The sequence below is a fragment of the Tenebrio molitor genome, chromosome 7, assembly GCF_963966145.1.
Source record: "Tenebrio molitor chromosome 7, icTenMoli1.1, whole genome shotgun sequence".
Taxonomy (NCBI): Eukaryota; Metazoa; Arthropoda; class Insecta; order Coleoptera; family Tenebrionidae; genus Tenebrio; species Tenebrio molitor.
The window spans coordinates 8,952,386-8,973,562 of record NC_091052.1 but is presented as its reverse complement, the minus strand read 5'-3'; the positions used below and the strand labels follow the sequence as shown (position 1 = coordinate 8,973,562).

Below are 21,177 nucleotides of genomic sequence, written 5' to 3'. Positions count from 1 at the left end.
AAATCACAGAATCAACACGTAAACACCTACCTTGTAGAGTCGAACAAAACTAACTAAAAACATAATGCTCTTACCTACACCTCGGCCGCAGAGCGAAAAAACTTTATTCTAAAAACACAATGTTTTGCGTTGATTTTACAAAAAGTATTATTTCACGGTCACTGTCATTGGGTTAAATAACTAGAAAATGCGAGTAAATAAACAGCTCGTTAATTTATGGGAGGAAAAATACTGAAATGAAAATTATATTTCGAAAAAATGGTACATAACAATTTTGTCGTTCTTGACGAGAACTGTCATTGGTTACCATTAATGTTGTACATATTTCTGAGACACGTTGTATATAACCCAATAAGTGTATGTCTTTCAGCAAGAAATTCGTCATTTACAAAAAAAAAATGAATCAATTGCAGTATCGAGCCTAACTTCAAATAAAAAAAAAATTGCAAGATAAATTGAGTGATATTGTGAAAAGTTCATAATTGTTCGAAATGTTAAATCTATTTTTCTATTATTGATTCAAAAAATTGAAATTCACGCATAGTTATCGGTGCCTGAAGTGGGTCATTTTCTAACGTGTATTTCTTTTTGCATTGTTAGTAAGATCGAAACCATAGAAACCATACAAAACAGTGTGTGAAATGCGATTTCACGCACACGACTATTTCTGTGTTTCACTTCACGCACTGTATTTTATTAGTTACCTAGCAACATGGTCACTGCATTGAAACTTCAGAGTTCCTTCAAAAATTTGAATTTTTAATTTCAATTTTTTGAATCAATTATAGAAAAAATATTGTTTATATTTCGTGCGTGAAGATGTTTTTGTGCATTCAAAGGCTTATACTGCCTCGACCTTCGTCTCGGCGTAAAAGACCTTTTCATGCACAAAAAACACTCTCTTCACGCACTTAATATAAAAATAAATATTTCGCCACTGGATGAGATTTTTAAATTAATTCAATTATCAATAAAATAGTTGGAAGTATTTATTTTAAAAGACCCGCGATCGTGTTGGGGATTTTACTTTAAGTGGTGGTAGTTCCGCTCGAAATTGCGACCACCATCTTGACTTCTTTTTGACATTTTAGTGCACGCGATAGGTATGTTTTCTCAGAAATTTTTTATAATTGTAGCATTTCAGTCCTTTTGTAGCCGTTATTAACTGCTGTTTTGTAAATTTCCAATGTCTGAATTTGTCTTTTACATGAATATTTATTATGATACTCTTGGATTATTACATGTGCTAAAACGTGACTTTTCCTTTATTTTCAGTGTATAAAAAATAACAATGCAGTTGTGTTTCCGTGGATTGTCCACTCACATACTTGAGTGCGAGAGCAATGAGACCATTGCCGAAATCAAGGTAATAAAAAAATGCCCAAGTGAGGTTATGTTATGAACTAAAAAAATTTCAGGACCGCATCGCCGCCTTGGAAAATTTGCAAAGGACCGAAGTGAGTCTCTACGCCAGTGGCGTTCCGGTTTCAGACGACAGTTTGGTATCTGCTTTTGAAAATACTGATATTGAATTGACTGTTGGTTTGTTGGGAGGCAAAGTCCATGGTTCCTTGGCTCGTGCAGGTAAGAATAAGAATTTTAAATGAGCAAGACACAGCTGGTTGTTTTTGGTTTTTAAAGAATGACCTTCCTGAATCTTGCAAAATCATTATGAACTGTTTGAGGCAATTTTATGAATGTATAAAATTGCTATAAAAAGTATCAAACATTGCATCATATTTGTTCATTAGTAGACATCTATCTCATAATATTTTTACAGGTAAGGTGAAGGGACAAACACCCAAAGTTGAGAAACAAGAGAAGAAAAAGAAGAAGACTGGACGCGCAAAGAGGCGCATTCAGTACAACAGGAGATTTGTAAATGTTGTAGCCACCTTTGGACGCCGCCGCGGGCCCAACTCAAACGCTGGAGCGTCATAAATTCTTTATTTTAAATTTTATATATTTCTTGTAACTATGTCATCTAAGTTACTTTAAAAACTAAATAAAAAATATTATGAAACTATTTTATTAGTAATGTGGTATTTGTACATTGATTACATAAATTACTTAATACATTTTTATACATATAAAAATACTAGACATAGGGGTTCCAATTGCTCCCATCCTCTGGGCCTAAATTATTGGTAACTAGCAGGACAATATCAACAATCCACCATATACCAACACCACCCAGCGTTAACAGTTTTCCAACTGCTGTCCCTGTTTGTCCCAAACAGAAGCGGTCCATTCCAAGAAAACCAAGTAGAATGCTGTACAACAGTGTTGTAGTAAAGTACTGGTCTGAATATTTCACACACGCAACTCCCTCTTTGAAAAACGTTTTGTTTCCGTAACATTCAATTTCATCCAAAACGGTACATTCAACTTTTGTCCTTTCAACATCTTCGTACCTCATCCCACCAAATTTTACACAACCATATCCCAGCTCTTCTTTTGCCGTTCTGTTACCCTTGTGGTCCACTGGATCTTTACAGGTAATAAACTCCCAGGGTAAGAAGGAACACTTCACGAGGGGCCCCAAGGGGTCGTATTTTACTGTCGCATTGTCTATAATAACCTCGCTACTTTTGATCTGACAGATGAAAAAACACAGCGCCACTACTAGAATCATTTTCGTTCATCTTTTACGTAAGCAGTAATCACAAAAAAATATTGTGCACAATAATCGTCACACACCATGAAAACATTTTTAAATTTCCTAATAAATACCAAAAGTAGTTCACTGTCAACGTCAACTGCGGTAGTTCCTTTGGATTGACATGTTTGACAGTTTTGACACGACGGAAAAAACCGCGAAAATTTAAAAATTATAAATAACTAAACCAATTATTATTATAGTGTTTTTGAGAAACCAGTAAACTTCTGCTTCTATTTAAAATATCTAATACGATTAGATAACTAGACATACATATTTATATTTTTCATTGATCTGCCATTTGATTAAATTGTATTAGATAGACTAATTGAGTGAGTACCAAAGCAGTCATCTGCAAATAAATAAAAATAAATAATAGATGTTGATTGTTTGTTAATTTATGAACAACCAGAACAACTTACATAAGAGATTAAAGGCCAGTCTATCTCGAACAATCCATGAACTGTAAATTTTAATTTTGTCAGCTTAACTTGCAAATAAAACATTTCTTTCTGCAAAAATTCGAAATAGGAAATTGATGATTACTTTACAATTTGTGTGAAGCACCTGTTTGTACTGATGACGTTGAACATCTTCAACATCTTCACAAACATTGAGGGTTTCCAATGCCTACAATCAGTTAATTATTGATATAAAAACAGAAATTTGTATTGTCGTACTTCTCTATAAAAACGAATCAAAGGATACAACAAAAGAAATATTTCAAGTAGTAATGATAACAAAGAATGTATAGCCAATGCAGAGAGATAGAACTTAAAATGAAATGGAAGATTATCATCTTGGGATCTGTTCCATAAATTAGATAATTTTGCAGTAAATTCTATGAGAATGTAACATAGTTTGGAATAGATGAATTGTTGAGTAATGCTCTGAATGTCTTTTTTTAACTCAATATAACTTTGAAATATTTTTTTCAAATCTTTTATATAAATGGTTTGAAATGTTTTTAAGTAATCGTTTAAGTGTGCAATGCTGGTCGAAATTATTTGCAAATAATAAAATATCAGTCCTTCTCCAGTAATAGTAACAACAGTCACAAAAAAATATCTCAGTAAACATATCATTAAAGGCACACCAAAAAAATTTAGTAACCAAGAATGGAGAACCACCATTAAGAGTACATTGATGTACCTCACGGACTCGTAGTATATTAGCAAATTAGAGATTCTTGAAAGATTCATTTCTTTATGAACCAGTCTCTCGACCATTCCTTCAAGTGAGATGATTTTGGAAAACGTTTTCACAACACGAGTCTGCTTGAAATTCATCGTAAACATGAACAACAAGAAACTGTTGGCAAACACAATCACAGAAAGGTTTGACGTAATTGAATCTATCCCATTCTGTTCAAAATTACAGCCTCCAACAGTTAGAGAAACCAAGACATTTACGATAACATAAACCACATTGATAAATTTAGAGAATTTAGTTTTTTCAAATGTGAAATTTTCGTTTAGAAGATTTTTTTTGATGGAGTATGACGTCAAGCCGGTCCATCTGCAAATCAGCAGCAAGTAGGAAAGAGTAATAACCAATTTCTGTCGCATAGCTAGTTACTAAAGAAACAGACTAAATTAGAATCGTCAATGTTATTTTTCCGGTAAGCAGTAAACATAATTTCGATTGAGTAGGGTCTAGGGTTTGTGTTCAATTATAAGTAATTATAAGTAATGTTGATCTTTCACCACAACTGACATTATTATAATAATTTCCGTTATTGACTCAAGGCAGTTACCACAGTCACGAGTTAATCATTATTGCTACAATTTTATTCATCCATAATGAATTATGTACTCTCATTGGTACCAATGTTTTTGAAAAAAATACATGACATGGATTATTACAGTCGATATTCTTTATTGTTTTTTTCAGGATTGTGTCAGGGATTGAGGTCAAAGTCTGCAAACATTTTGTTTAAAAAAATTAAAATTGATACTTGTGAACAACATTTTAATTTTTAATTAGCAATATATATAGTTAGCAATATTAAGAACAATACAATTTATACATGTTTAAACTGTATTAGGTATGTTAATTGTGATGCCACAGAGGTTGCCATCTGAAATGAAAAGGAGTGAGACGAAATACAACAATGTTATAAAAATATGTAAATTACAAAGAATAATAAGGGCCAGTCTACTATGAGTAAACCATGAGTAGAAACTCTCATGTCTGACATTTGAACCAGGAGATACAGTCTTTCTTTCTGCAAATGAAATATATTGCACATATGACACCTGTATTTATTTCTCACCTGTTTATTGTGACTTCTTTTTTTGTTAATTCTTTCTTCAAACAGATCAACTGTTTTAGTCGCCTACAACATAATTTATATTTTGCCAAATTTTATGATGTGTCGTACCTCTTTACAAAATGAAGTTACGGGATAGATGAGAAGAATACTGTTAAGCAATAACGTGATCAACCAGTGTACAGGAATAAACACAATCCAATCGTCTATAATTGGGGCTACTACCGAATAGAGTGTTGTAGCAAATTCTAATATTATGTAGACAAATTTAATAAAGAGATTTATTTGGAAAACGTTTTGAATGTGTTTCTTCAACTCGTAACAAATTTGAAAAACTCCCTTGACATCGTCGACTACAAGTCCTGGTCTCTCGCCAAAATCTTCGTCTTTTTCCAACGATCGATTAAAACCATGAAGAATATACTTACTAATAATTAGGAAACAAACAAACAAAGTTTCTACATGGATCCTTACGATATGTCTTATCATAAGTTTACCATAACACACCCAACTCAGCTGTGTGCGCGACATATGTATCCCTAATATAATTAACATCTGAAGATACTGCACTCCTATGTACCACTTCAGACCAGTCGATAATTTCGCAACATTTACTGGTCTTTTTGTGATTCTATCGACTAGTTTATGAAATCTAATAAGTTTGTAAAATATGTCGATAATTTGGTTTTGTTTTAAGTTCATTGTTCCCATTATCACTATTAAATGAATGTAAGAAATCCACGTTGCTATGCTAGAAGAAGTGAACTCGACATCGTCCTCTTCGTTGTGACAGTCGGTTACATTTGACATTAGCACAAACGTCACACCAATGAAAAAATTTAACACGATACCAATTTTAGTTCTTACAAATATTTTCTTTGTGTCAATTTTTTTTATCGAATAACTAGTTATTCCGATTATTTTACACATAAAGTGTATTATTGATACTACATGTATTAGCTTTTCTGTCATTTTTATTTTGATCGAAAGCTAAAAAAACTAGATGCAGTTGTTTGTCTGGAAGTGACAATCAATAGATTTGCTAGAACATATTGTCAGATAGTCATGCGCACAAGAAGTAAGAAATTAGAAGAAATGAGACTTTGTCAGATTTTAATTAAATTAAAAATGAACTTCCGTCGTTTAGAATTGCATTGTGAAAAACATAAGACATGAGATGACATGACGCGCGCCGCTTTGATTAAAATCGACAAAACAAAAATAAGCGAGGCCAGCTCACTACATTGCATTATAAAGTCCAGTCAAAAATCAAAAAAACCACCACCTGTTGCTTTAGGTTGGTAAAATTTAAAAAACCCTAGGTAGATATTTTTTCATACCTACTATGTTGGTAACTACAGGCTACAGGGTTATTCTAAATGATTGTAGTCGAAGTAGGCGTGAAAACTCAATGTAAAATTTATGGTTGCCGCTCCACATAAAAAAACATCAAAATGAGTACACACGGGAGTTAAATTGGGTGCAAAACAACTCAATATTTCTGGATTCAGTCGTTAATTTAACAAAAATAAATAAAAACCGCATCACAGCACTTTTCACTTAAAAAATGACAGTGACAGCGACAAAACTGACAGTTCACATGAAAGCGGCAAAAATGTAATAACATGGGCATGGCCTACTTCGACTACAATCATTTAGAATAATCCTGTATAAATTATGTAATTATGACATTTATTTGATTCAAAATAAAATTCAATTGCTTTGAATTTCGTTCATATTGTTTTATTAGCAGCACGTTTCATTTTTTTATCGATTCTTATTATTTATACTTAAACATGCCCAGAAAAACAAGATACTTAATAAACATTTAACCTCAAAATTACAAGTCTCACCAAATTTTACACTAGACAGCGTTGCCGATAGTAATTATCAAGGAAAATGCGACGTTGGTGGTTTTTTGATTTTTAAATGGACTTTACTTATCGTTGCTGCGCAACTCCCTGAAATGGTATCTTGTAAGCACAGAATGGGAGAACCAATCAGACAAAAAAATCTTCTAAAATGTTTCTGTATCGCGTAAAGAACGAAAATTTGTTTAAATATTTAAATAATAAACAGACACTCCAATTTTATTTACATGTAAGACTTTAGATACATTTAGGAGAATACCTACTCGCTTCATTTGATTTATTGTCAATGATGATGGTAATGTAACAGTTAACCATATTTTTTAATTGATGATATTGCTTAAAGCTTTGTTCCTGTATTGTGGAAGAAATAAAATTAATAGGCAATACTCGTATTAATGATTTGGTTGTGACAATTTTTGTTAATTTATTATCCCCAATAACCTTGTCCCCAAGAGTCACGCTGTTCTTAGGAGATAGTTATTTACTACCTCGTCGCAGGTAGACGCCAAATCTGCACAATAAGATGCAAACAACGAGTGGTCCCTCGAGTACTCTCTAATGCGTAGTGATTTTTAGTACCTGTTTGGTGTTAAAACGGGAAAGTATCCACACTCGCAAATTCTAAAATGTTCGTGATTTTGCTTGGTGTTTTTATAATCCTCAAGCTTGATTGTGTCGATAACGTTATTGCAGCTCCACACTCGAAGAAGTCAATTTGTGCAAAGTTGTCAGTGTCAACTCTGGAAAACGTGCTCGGGGGTGCATTCAATTCACGGTACATGAGCGTCGACGTTCCCACAACCGATGTCCCGACAAACGGCAAGCGAGGAGTTTCCGTCGACGAGGACTTCTTCGTGCAAGAGGATTTCGTCGAACAACTCGACACGGAGCCAGCCTGGAAGTTACAGAATCATGTAGAAGCCGGCAGGAGGAAGCACGTTAGTAAAGAGGATGTCAGCCTGTACGGACAAGCGGAGACAAGATCGAATGTAAACAGTGACAGGATGAGGGGGCAGATGTCCCGCAGAAGTGAAAGGGGTGTCGATCTGGTGGAACAATGGCAGTGCAAATCGAAAATTGAGTGGGTAGATCTGGGACCTGATTATTTTCCGAGATATTTGCGAAAGGTGGTGTGTCAGAATCAGAACTGTTGGTTTGGTTTGTTCCGGTGCAAGGCGAAGGCTTTTAATGTGAAGTTGTTGCGACGGAAAAAGGAATATTGTACAAACGGCGAAGGAAATAACACTAAAGTTGGATTTGTCGGTTTGCCTAAGGAATTAACGGAATTGTGGGTTTGGGAGGAAAGGGCTGTGACTTTTTGTTGCGAGTGCGGAAAAGTTTAATATCAAAGGAATTGTTTGTTTGTTTGTTTTTTTGTATTTATTGTTCCTGTTGCTCTAGTTTTAGTCTCGTTGTTTCCGATTATTTATCAGTTAAATAAAATGAAAGCTGTTATTTACACCTTCCGGTTCATTTTATTTGGAATCGTTAATAAACAAAAAATTCTAATCGTTTTTCGTCGACAGACCAAAAGAAAAGTGTGTACAAGTTTTATTGGCGAGATTATAGGGGTAAAAAATCAACTACAGTTTTGACTACAGCACACCAGCTGCATCACAATTAATTAAATTGATCATATAATTTAAAATCTAGAAGAATTAAGTTTGTTTCCTATAAAAATGTTGACCACAATTTTGCATTGTATTTTAGGCAATTTTTTTGGACTTTTTTTAAGATGATGGAGGTTAAGAATATGAACCTGCTTTATCTGATTTTTCAATACATTATCAAAATAATATGTCATGGCTACTGCAATATTTCTTATATTGACGATTACTGAAAATTATTTAAAACGTTGGAAAAGAATTTTAAACATTCTCTTGGTACTTCGTATTTTCAAAAACAAAAAAGGGTGTTTCACCCCATGAATGAAATTTTAAATGGAGGTCTAGAGTCACAATTAAGTTAATAATAAATGTGTGAATAATATATTGAATAAGATTCTTATAGGATCCAGCTTTGAAATAAGTATGTATTTTAAAAGTAATTGAGAATTTTTTGGATTAATGTGATCTAATCTTACATCAATAAAAAATAAAATAAATAATTCGTTACGGATGATTTAAATTGTAGCAATTAATTCTTGACTGGTAACTATTGGGTGATTCAAAATGATTGTCATTAAGTGTGGCAACTATGTACGAAAATCTATTTGGCAACTGTGTAGTTGGGGTAGAGTTGACATTTGTATGACTTTTCATAAGCGTGCATTTGATTTTTTTTAATACCATTCCACATTGATTTGACAATTTTCAAAATTGCGCGACTATGAACTGTCAAAGAAATGTCAACTCTATACCCACACAGTTGCCACATACATTTTCACACATAGTTGCCATACTTATCCAGAATCATTTTGAATCACCCAATACTATGTCTTACTTTCTCTAACTGTTGGAGGTTGTTACGTTGAACATGAGATAGATTCAATTATGTACGTCAATTCTCTATTTGAATCCAATTCATTCAAAACTTAATGAATCGATTTTCTTCGGAAAACGTTTGTCAGAGAGGGAAAATTTTTGCTTGTCTTCTGCCTTTACAGAACATCATTTCAGAGAGTTGCGCAGCAACGATAAATCCCTGCCGAGTATTATGCGATGTAGTGAGTTCATCTCGCTTGTTTTTGTTTTGTCGATTTTAAAAAGCGGCGCGCGTCATGTCATCTCACGTCTTACGTTTTTAACAATGCAATCCTAAACGACACAAGTTATTCTTTGATCTGATAAGTCTGATTTATTATAATTTATTACTTCTTAGCGAGTTGACTTATTTTAGACAAATTAATTTTTGTATTTGTTTAAATTTACTGTAGTTGCTCGTTTTTCACGATTCAGTAGTTGACAGCTCAAAGAAAAACTTGCACGAACCTTTGGAGACACTTTCAAATAAAAATTCAACTAAAGTCCATTTAATAATAAAAAACCACCACCTGTTGCTTTAGGTTGGTAAAATTTAAAAAACCCTAGGTAGATATTTTTTCATATTATGTTGGTAACTATAAATTATGACATTTACATATTTTATTCAAAATAAAATTAAATTGGTTTGAATTTCGTTCATATTGTTTTATTAGCAGCACGTTTCATTTATTTATTGATTATTTGCCCAGAAAAACAAGACACTTAATAAACAAAACCTCAAAATTAGTCTTACCAAATTGTACACAAGACAGCGTTGCCGACAGTAATTATCGAGGAAAATGCGACGTTGGTGGTTTTTTGATTTTTGAATGGACTTTAGTTTACAATACATGTCAATATTTTTCATTAGTTTGATAAAAATGTAGGGCGCATGACTTTTGTCTGACAATATGTTCTACCAAATTTATTGATTGTCACTTGCAGACAAACAACTGCATCTAGTTTCTTTGGCTTTCAGTCAAAATAAAAATGACACAAAATCTAATAAATTTAGTATCAATATTGCACTTTATGTGTAAAATAATCGGAATAACTAGTTATTCGATTAAAAGAAATAACAAAAATAAAATATTTGTAAGAACTAAACTTGGTATCATGTTAAATTTTTTCATTGGTGTGACGTTTGTTCTAATGTCAAATGTAACCGACTGTCACAACGAAGAGGACGATGTCGCCTTCGCTTCTTCTAGCATAGCACTATGGATGTCTTACATTCATTTGATAGTGATAATGGGAACAATGAACTTGAAACAAAACCGAATCATCGACATATTTCACAAACTGATTAAATTTCATAAACTAGTCGATACAATGACAAAAAGACCAGTAAATGTTGCGAAATTATCGACTGGTCTGAAATGGTATATGGGACTGATGTATCTTCAGATGTTAATTATGTTCGCGATACATCTGTGTAACGTACAATTGGGTTGGTTGTGTTATGGCAAAATTATGACTCGACATATCGTAATGATCCATGTAGAAACTTTATTTGTTTGTTACCTAATCACCAGTAAGTATATTCTTCATGGTTTTAATCGATCGTTGGAAAAAGACGAAGATTTTGGCGAGAGACCAGGACTTGTAGTCGACGATGTCAAGAGAGTTTTTCAAATTTGTTACGAGTTGAAGAAACACATTCAAAACGTTTTCCAAATAAATCTTTTTATTAAATTTATGTACATAATATTAGAATTTGCTACAACACTCTATTCGGTAGCAGGTTCAATTATAGACGACTGGATTGTGCTTCTGCCTGTACACTGGTTGACCACGTTATTGCTTAACAGTATTCTTCTCATCTATCCTGTAACTTCATTTTGTAAAGAGGTACGAGACATCATACAATTTGACAAAATGTAAATTATGTTGTAGGCGTCTAAAACAGTCGATCTGTTTGAAGAAAGAATTAACAAAAAAAGAAGTCACAATAAACAGGTGAGAAATAAATACAGGTGTCATATGTGCAATATATTTCATTTGCAGAAAGAAAGACTGTACCTCCTGGTTCAGATGTCAGACATGAGAGTTTCTACTCATGGTTTACTCATAGTAGACTGGCCCTTATTATTCTTTGTAATTTACATATTTTTATAACATTGTTGTATTTCGTCTCACTCCTTTTCATTTCAGATGGCAACCTCTGTGGCATCACAATTAACATACCTAATACAGTTTAAACACGCATAAATTCAATTGTTCTTAATCTTGCGAACTTGCTATCGACAGATATTTTTTTATTATTCGAAAATATGACGTCATATTTTACAAACATACAGTTATCGAACAATGAAATTTAATGTTTAATACAAACTTCATTAGTTCAAATGTTGTTCCCTACACAAGTATCAATTTTGATTTTTTAAACAACAGTTGACAGACTTTGACGCAATCCTGAAAAAACAGCAAAGAATATCGACTGCAATAATCCACGTCATGTTTTTTTTTCAAAAACGTTAGTACAAATGACAGAACTGTTTTGGGCCGTTGTCAGTTATGTAAATTATTATAATAATGTTGGTTGTGGTAAAAGATCAACATTCCTTATAATTATAATTGAACATAAACACTACTCAATCGAAATGGTGTTTACTGGAAAAATAACATTGACGGTTCTACTTTAGTGTGTTTCTTTAGCAACTAGCTATGCGACAGAAATTGGTTGTTATTACTCTTTCCTACTTGCTGCTGACTTGCAGATGGACCGGCTTGACGTCATACTCCATCAAAAAAAATTGCAAACGAATATTTCACTTTTCAATGAACTAAATTCTCTACATGTTATTTTTTTTCTTAATATCTGGTAAAAAGATGTCTTTAACTGTGTGCGCTCCTGCTAATTTATTCCTTTCCTGACTAAGAGGTGTCGCTATCAGTATTAGAAGAAAGAATCACAATTCCGAAACTAACAAGTTCGAATTAGATTCGATCTTGCTTAGAACTGATCTGCAAATTATTATTTTGTGGATTGACCGGTTAAAGGTGCCGGGGAGGCATTTTGGATTCACATAATGGTCGAAGGCTCAACAGCGAATTGAGTGAACGTATTTTGAGGTGGCGAGTCGGTAAAAAAGTGCCCCTCCGAGCTACTTTGTATTTTGTTCATGCAGGGTTGCATGTTTCTGTTCCTTTTGTGAGGGAAAACTAGCGAACTGAATAAGCGTTTCATGGTTTTCAAATACATCATGAAGCCACCGTGGAATATAAATTGTACGTAGTCATATTTCCGCCGTAACAGGTCGACGAAGATTTGACACTTCTTGGGCGAAGTACGAATAAAAATCCGAGTCCGCAACGGCTTTCAGAAAAATTACCATCTTGACGTTTCGGTAGCGCGAGCTTCGCGATGTTTCTTGTTAGAAATTTTCCGGTGTTACGCAAGAACCTGTCAGACCGGATTGAATTCCCCTTTTTTGCGAAACATCATTAACCTCTTCTAAAACTCGAGCTGCGATAATAATCATATTACGGACCGATGATAAATTACTGAAAGGCAATCGATCGGGTGTAATTTTTCTCGGCGCATCCTCTATCAAATCCGATACAGTTTTCGACACAGAACGAAACTGATCGCGTTTTCGGGGGCCACGTGCAGGGGCGTAACGAAATAAATTCCGCCGAAATTGACATGGGAACGGCCGGGAGCATAAATCCGGACTTTTCGGGACTGCATCAATTACAACGGTTTCTCGAAGGCGGGATTGTTTCGTCGCGGGGTCCCACCCCGGATCAATTCCGGGCGCTTTTCGCGCCCGACCCCACCTGGAGCGCCCGTTAATTGTCCATAAAAATGGTTAATCTTATCGGGGTGGTAATTAGCGGAAGCGGAAACGCTACCCCGAGGGAGCACGTGCGGAGGGGGCCGCATTATCGGTAATAACAATAAGAGATATGGGAAGTTCGAAACCGAACGGCGTTCGAAAGTTGGGGGCCGGGAATCGATCGACTGAATCATGGCACGAATAAAATCGTAACACCCTTGTTTTTGTCGAATTTAATATTCAGATGGACGCACCCTTGAAGATTTTGCCGGGAAAGGACGGTTTCGCCGGAGAAGTGTGGAACTGACAACGTTGGCGGCCAACCGGGGCATAAATTAGGACCCGACAAGTTTTTCTGGGCCCCAGAGAAAATAATGCCGAGATGATAAATGCCTCCGCATAAACGCGAATTGCTTATTTTTCCAAGCGAAAATAATCATTTCGGTCTTATCTTCGTGGCCGAAATATTGATCGAATTTTTTTCGCACTTTCCCCATTTTTAATGCGACTTTATTTTTAAATCGAAATTTTTTTTATTTCAAAATTAGTTTTATATCTTCTTTCTTTCATCAACAAGAATTCAAAAAATAATCAGAGAGATCTTCACTCGTTTGATTTTCAAGTTTTGTGATGACTTGCCCAGAATAATTACGAAAAAAGTCTTTTAATGCTAAATGTAAAAATAAAGCCTGTAGATTTTTCTAATTTTTATTTTTGAACAGTTCTTGACATTTCACAAGTACCTACATACATATATTTGAAAATATGTGTCACATGATCTTTTTCAACGATTTTAATTGACTGAAATAAGGTATCACAGCCAAATGTAATAAAAGATTCTATCGTCTTATTTTGGGCGGTGTCTAATACCTAAAAATGTTTCTTCAAATTGCTCGATTGCAGTCTAAGAGATGTATTAAACGTAGCTGGTATGATGAAGTAAAAAGTTCCTCATTTATGGATTCATTACATTCTCTTATTAAATAAATATCGTGATATGAATAGTTGTTAGTTGACTCGTGAAACATGAGCAGCACAATCTGCAGCTGGGTTTCACTGGTGTATTATAGCTGCCAGTATTATGTATATAAAAGTGCATTATTTGCTGTCAATTTGATTAAATTGTTAAACAAACTCTATTAATTGGGTAATTAATTACTCGTATGAAATGCAGATTTCATACAGAAACTGAGTGGTAGTGTTGTTATTTTTGCTGTTACTGATGGAGTATTATCAAATAATCAATTAATTATTATTTATAATGTAACGATTTAAATAGTCAAATGTCAAATGCAAATAGATAACTGAACAGATCAGTAAATAAATAAATAAATAAATAAATAAATAAATACAATATCATGTTGATTGTATTAATCATCCCCTTTATTTTTAGAAACAGGAAAAGTAATAAAATGGTGCATTATTTATTTTTTACATTTATCTCTTTAAATTAAACAGAGCTTTTTGTTATGTATCTGGTGTCCGCGCGAAAAGTCCGGTGGGTTTATCTCTGGTGTCTTTACCATTACATTATTCAAACTCGTTTTGAAGATTTTGAAAATTTCTGGTCTTAAATTTGGTCAAATTGATTTTTCTCATCTCCGTGCCCTTTGTCCTCGCTTGTTTTTAAGCCTCGGCCGCGCCTCGGCGAAAAAACTCAGACTCGGACCAAAAAAATGCACTGTTTGGCTTTGATAGACAAATAACTATGTTACACAAACACACCAAAAAGTTACGTTCTTTGTATACTGAGTCACAATGAAAAATTTTAAATTCACAATATCAATACAATAATTTCGAAATTGTGCAAAAAAATTGTCTCGGTTTTATCAGCCAGACTTTCGATCTTATATTGATTATTCACAAAGAAAAATATATTCTGTTGCTTTAAAAAAAATATATTTTCGGAAAAATTAAATTTTACAATCAAAATTTCCCATCTCATCCTTGAAAGCTCAAAAGTCTGGTGGATTTAAATCTGGCAATCTTGCGAGTCACTCTATTGTCTCTTTCCAATTCGTGCACCACCAAAGTGGTTATTTAAAATTTCTCTTTGAAAGCCTAAAATTTCATTTTGATTTGTTTTTCAAAAACAACAATTTTCTTAGAACCCTATCTCGTTCAGAATGTTGTAAATATTGACCAGATGTTCGAAAATTCTCTTATTTTTTTTTCAGCGATTCAAACCCAGAGGCTACGAAAATTCCACCTACAAACTGACACAAGAGCTGGCTTTCGAGTTTGGAAAGGTGCAATTTAGTGGAGAATTATTATTTATTGTGTTTATACCTGCTACCCCACTATCATAAGCCCCCAATATACTACACCTGTCAGAACGAAATATCATCAATAGTATCCTGCTGTTTTGCTTTCTACAACCAAGCCTCGTGACAAAATACCGTTAAACCTGTTTTACCCACACTTTATTATTAATCTTGTTGGAAACTTATTAAGGGTTTTGCAACGTTTTTCAGTTTTCTGTTTGTAGCGTCGACCCGATTTGCCTCCGATTGAACGCGCCAGGTGGAACGTTGTATTGTAATTAGAATTTTAGCAGTTTCTGATTTATTTTTCATTTTGTTTGTGAGAGAAGATTTCGCTGGTCGTTCCGGGGGTTGCGAGATCGCTTTCGGTCTGGCATCCGAGTCGGGTTTTCCTTGGATCTGTTTGGCCTTCCATTAATTAGTAAATTCGTGTTTCGGGAATGATTATGGGTCGACACGGCTCGTCACCGCAAGGAATAAATCATGCGGGGGCGGCTAATTCGGTACGTCGCCATTTCGTATTCGGAATGGCCGTTGTAAATCAAAACATCATGCATGAGGTGATTTGTTTTCATAAATATTTTGAATAATCCACGTTGTAAACTGGTTAACGTATCGAGTTAGGCGACCGCCGGTGTGCAATGTGCCATTGCCGGTGTAATTAGATCGGGTGTGGTCACCTAACCGAACTTCAGTCATCGTGATTGATTGGTAATGCCTGGGGCGCACCTATTATTGTGTGACAATAGCCACCACTTTAATTAATGCCCAAGTTATAAAACACTACGACCATCGATCGTGTCACTTGCTATGATTTACCGCCTCTTGGGCATACACCTTATCGAACCGTCCCCGCTGCTAATTTAAATTTAGTTTGGACCGTTCTAAATATTCGATAACGAAGTTGAAGCTTATTTATTAGCGGGACAGGCTGGGGGTTTTTCAAGTGGCGAAGGTAAAGGGCCAGAAACCGCCCCCGGACATCAAATTTACAGTTTCCGCTTGTACACTAATAGCGATTTTTTTGTTCCCTGCTAAATTGCTTGCACCAGAACTGTTCAACAAATTAATCAGCAATCAACGTTTAGGAAGCCAATTCCACATTTTCTTTCTGTTGACATTTATTTGATGGATATTTTAACAGTCGCTGCCGTCAAGGTGACGTCGCAATCTGTCAAATGCTTTGACGGTGGACTCGTCACAGTTAAGACCCCAATAACTAGGATACTAAAGATTGTATCCGGTGTTCATTTAAATTTCTCCTCAAAGTTGACGTTGAAGAGTCGAACGCACCACTCATCAATTTGCAGAGTAAAAACACAAACAACGCAAAGTGTGAGGTTAGATGTAAACAGCTGATCCGCGATCTGTAATCCGTGGTGCGTTCACAATTGACTGTTCAACGCCAACTTTGAGGAGAAATTTAAATGAACCCCGATAGATCTGGACACTGAGAATCCAAGGTCGCTGATGAAGACAATTTTATTCTTAATATAGGTTGTTCCAAAGATAACGTTCAACACCTATTTTGAAAATTTGTGGAAAAATAAACATGATAACCATCGACATTGTTACAGCTATTTTAAAATTAAAAAATGGATTTCACGTTGAAACACGAGTAGCGTGTCATTTTGACAAATGTAGTACAATTGCCTCATCTGATGTAGACAAAACAAACAAGTTTTATGCTCGTATTTTTTACCTCTTAAATTGTATACATATTTTTTAATTTTATATTTATTTTTTAACAATCATTCAGTCTCGGCAGAGTTGAATGTTATTGTTACATTTTTACTTTGTTGTGTGTTCACGTAAATACAATATGCAACGTTTTTTACATTTTGCCTTGTATTCTTAACGCTTCCAGTACCTCAGAATACACAAGCATTCTTTTTTACTGTTAAAAAAACTGTACCATACTAATTCTTTTGTGTCAAACACCTATGGCAATAGTGAAAAAAGTAAAACGCGTACAGTAGCGAGTCATTATTTCACTCTAGCTTTGTGCAAATACTTGCACCGAAATAAACGATTCATCAAATGTGATTAGAATTTAAAAACGTCGAATTTGTGTTTTGATGTTGATTGTTTCGTTGCAGACGGTTGTAGAATAAACATTGTATGGAATTCATACATAAAGTGTTTTTTTTTTCACTCTTGGGATTGTCGCACTCGCCTACAGCGTGCGGTCACACTTCCTACTCATAAAAAAGTACAATGTTACGCACTTGTTGCATAAATTACTATTTTATTATCGTTTGGCTTATTTGTTTGTTCTTTTAAGTCTGCAATAAATTTTATTTTATTTTATTATTTTCCATTTTGTTGGCACTTTCAGTGTTTAATAATTATTCCTTCTTTGTTGTGCTGACTGCTTTTATATGAATTACAACGTAACTAGGTATAATATGTGTACAATTTTATTCCTTTTAAATCTTACTTTCTACTTTGTATCCTATTTTACAACCATCCAATATTGTGATTTTCAATTTCTTTTTTGTTTTTTGTTTCTTGCATCAGTTATGGTTTTTACCCGCTTAATTATTTCTAGACCACTTTACTTTTTTAAAAACTGAATACTCAGTGCTCCAAATTATTCTCACATTCTCCACATTGTTTTAGAATTTTTTTAAACACAATTTAAAAATTCTTCCAAACTTTACCGAATGTGTACTCACTCAAATCTAAAATTGTGGATAATTTTCTTAGTTGTAATTGTGTACACTACAAGAGCTTGGGAGAAATATGTATAATACTGTCGCGAGCAATAAATTTTGGTCGTCAATGTCATTTCAAAATTTGGTTAGATTGTCACAAATTTAAAAAAATCCCTGCCTGATTATGCCCATGTCAACAAAGTGTCAAAAAAAATGAGAAAAAAATTACAATTAATGTCATACAACATTATGATATTTACGACTATTTTACGATGGAGCATTTTCGATTGCCTCAAAGAATGACCTTGACGACCAAAATTTATTGCTCGCGACTGTACATATCTTTCTTGCCATCTTAACAGCTGCTTCTGTACATTTTTTATTTTTTTTTTTAAATTGTCCTCACTTTAAAGCTTCACTAATGATACTTATTCAATTCAGAATTTTTCAAAGAACAAATTGGTACTAATGGATTTCCACTAGTAATTCTAATTAGTTCGTTTAAGATTTTATGATACTGACAGTTTGCAATCGTCAATCTGACATGACATATCGTTCAGAAACTTTTAAACTAGATGAGATCATTTCATATTTCGATTATGAAACCACAACCAAATTGGATGAGCTCACTCTACGAGACTGTTTTAGTTAAAAAGTTGTGCCAATTATTCATTTTAATTCTGCCGATGAATATTACCGTTAGATATAACTTTTGCTGTCACAGTCTGAATCAAGCCTACCACTTTTTAAAAAAGTAGACTATACCAAAAAAAAATCAAATTTCGACTAAAATATTTGGCTTTGAAATATTCTATTCTGGAAGCAAACCCCACGACTGGTGTCTATTCTTGAATATTTATTCGAATTCAGACCAGCAGAACGATCGTGTCGGACTCTTTGTTTGTAAATCTCTTCCGTAATTACACCAATTCAAGTGAGCGGTAGTACTGTTCGAAAATAATATTTGTTATAATAATACTAACGGAAACGAGCACGATCGACGGTATTTCTGTCAACAAAACAAATAATAATTTTGATTCACCTTTAGGTTCAAGTTCGAAAATTTTTCCAGCTCTCTGTCGAAACCATCCGATCCGTGTAGAATTCAGACCGCAACTCTTCGCCAGAACACCTCAGATTCCTGTCATTGTGTTTGCAAAAAATTCAAATAAAACCCACAATAGAATGTCGTCTATTGATGTATTTCGGGAATTCCTGAAACAGTTAAAACGCTGTGTCCAGCCCGATTTTTGTAACTTTTTTCCGTTAAAATTTCTCGCGTTATGATTTACGACGAACGGGCCTGAATATTATATTGTAGGTAGCACAAACATCTGTAATTTATTTTGGCCGTATAAATATTCATAACAGGAAACCTCAAAACAGAAGCATGTGGAATGATTTAAATATAAGATTGAGCGCGGAGCCGAATTAAAAAATGATGATTTATAGATGGGACGAGACAACCCCACCGTCCAATAATTCAAATTTCAACACCTTGTTAAAAATTTTTTTTGTAAAAAACCAATTACATCGCTGCGAGCGGAAGAAGTTGATGGACTCGTTTCATTATTTTATCTGTGGAAATGAATGTTTTACGTGTCGTCTTAAAAAATACGAAGAGAATCGTGCGGGGTTTCAATCACTCCAAAATGTGCGTCCATTGACATGCAATTTAGTTATGTTAAAAACCATCAAATTCCCATTTAACCATGATGTATTTTGTTATACAGCAGCATTTTATTATGGTGCTGAGAGCGTGACTAAAGAGGCGAGACACAAAGATCGACCAAAACGCTTTTTTATTGCATATTTCGATCTACCGGAGGAATATGTTTAGCGGCGTGAAAGTAGAGTGGAAAAATTCCGGCCACTCGGTTTTATTGTGCAACCGGACCACCACTTCATTATCGAGAAAATCCGGAAAAATTGATTCTGTATGTTGTGAGGTCACGATTTTACATTGAGCGACCCTTTAAGTTTATTACGCGGAGGGGCACAATTTATGTTGCATGAGAAAAAATGATCCTTATAAAAATTGGACGTTTTTCATGCGAAAGAAAATGAAATATGATGAAATCACGGGCCGTAAGGGTTTAAAAGTCGTTCGCATGTAAGTCCATAACAATAAAATACACTTGTATGACATAAAATAACTGATAGAGAGTTTAATAATAGTGGAGGGATTAAAGCGTGAGTTATTGATGAGGGAATGCGGAGACGGCGAAAGAATAAATTTCCCGGAGACGTTGTTTAAGAATGGCGGCGAACCTCGCGGTGGATAACTAAGTCAATGGAATTATTGAATTATATATTCATCCATTTCGGATTTATTGGTTTGGGTCTTGCGACATTGCGGAACACTGCGGAGGATAATTCGATTGTTCGAATGACGTTAGTCGGAAAAATTGTCGTTTACGCTGTGGAAATTGTTAAACTATTCCGATGAAGGCCCCGATAAATCTGTTGCGCGGGAAAAAATGCCTGGCAAGCTTTCAGTGGGTCATTAAAATGTGGAAGTCATAAGTCGGTTGTTGGCGCACGATTCTTTTTGGAAAGGAGATTTTCGTTGGAATTTGTCTTTCCGGTTATTAAGAGAGAAGAAACGTCGCCGAAGGTGGAGTTAGGAGCGGCAGAAGTTTAGGTAATTCGGGAGCAAGTCGGCAGAATAAACAGTTATAGCCAGTAGTGAAATAAAGTTGGGTAATGGCGGCGTCGTAGGCAGAAGCGTTAAAAGTTAAGAGTTTGTGTACAGAATGTTAGGAGCATGTAGCAGGGTATAAATGTAAAGACGCGACGACGAGGCAAACACTTCCGCAGGAGTTGTATCAAGGTGCGAAGCAACAACTGTCGTAATTTATTAATATTTCAAGTGGCAGGATAAAATTTTAACGTGAGTCGCTGGAGAGACATATTTAAAGTTTATGCATAAGTAAATACGTGTACTGCTCTCCTGAAGGAGTTCCGCGAAGTCGCGGCCGTCGGGAGACTGCAGGATTTCCAAGTTGCCAGCGTGTTGCAGGATAATTGGCATCCCTTAGGAAACGGCGCGAGGATGTCCTGTTATGATTAATTCTCGCGCATACATTAACTCGCCATCTTTTATTTACTCCATGAATATTTCACCCAGCTAAGAAGTCTCGTTTAATTATGATACATTAATTTTTTAAAAACGCGACAGGCACGACTAACTTATTTTCTTCCGTTCGG

At 34.6% G+C, this 21,177-nt stretch overlaps 3 protein-coding genes across 3 annotated transcripts; 2 read left to right on the top strand and 1 right to left on the bottom strand.

Annotated features, from left to right (window-relative positions):
• The first annotated feature begins 974 nt into the window (after positions 1-974).
• RpS30 (ribosomal protein S30) lies at positions 975-2,026 on the top strand. The gene is made up of 4 exons (XM_069053624.1): positions 975-1,103; positions 1,276-1,366; positions 1,419-1,584; positions 1,781-2,026. The coding sequence occupies exons 2-4, from the start codon at positions 1,292-1,294 to the stop codon at positions 1,939-1,941; spliced, it is 402 nt and encodes a 133-aa protein (XP_068909725.1). The 5' UTR covers positions 975-1,103; positions 1,276-1,291; the 3' UTR covers positions 1,942-2,026.
• Positions 2,014-2,791, bottom strand: amrt (amaretto). Its single transcript, XM_069053623.1, has one exon. The coding sequence runs from the start codon at positions 2,633-2,635 to the stop codon at positions 2,099-2,101; it is 537 nt and encodes a 178-aa protein (XP_068909724.1). The 5' UTR covers positions 2,636-2,791; the 3' UTR covers positions 2,014-2,098.
• A 4,458-nt stretch (positions 2,792-7,249) lies between these two features.
• Positions 7,250-8,450, top strand: trk (trunk). The gene has a single exon (XM_069054156.1). It carries the CDS (start codon positions 7,429-7,431, stop codon positions 8,143-8,145), a length of 717 nt encoding a protein of 238 aa, XP_068910257.1. The 5' UTR covers positions 7,250-7,428; the 3' UTR covers positions 8,146-8,450.
• Positions 8,451-21,177: the final 12,727 nt, after the last annotated feature.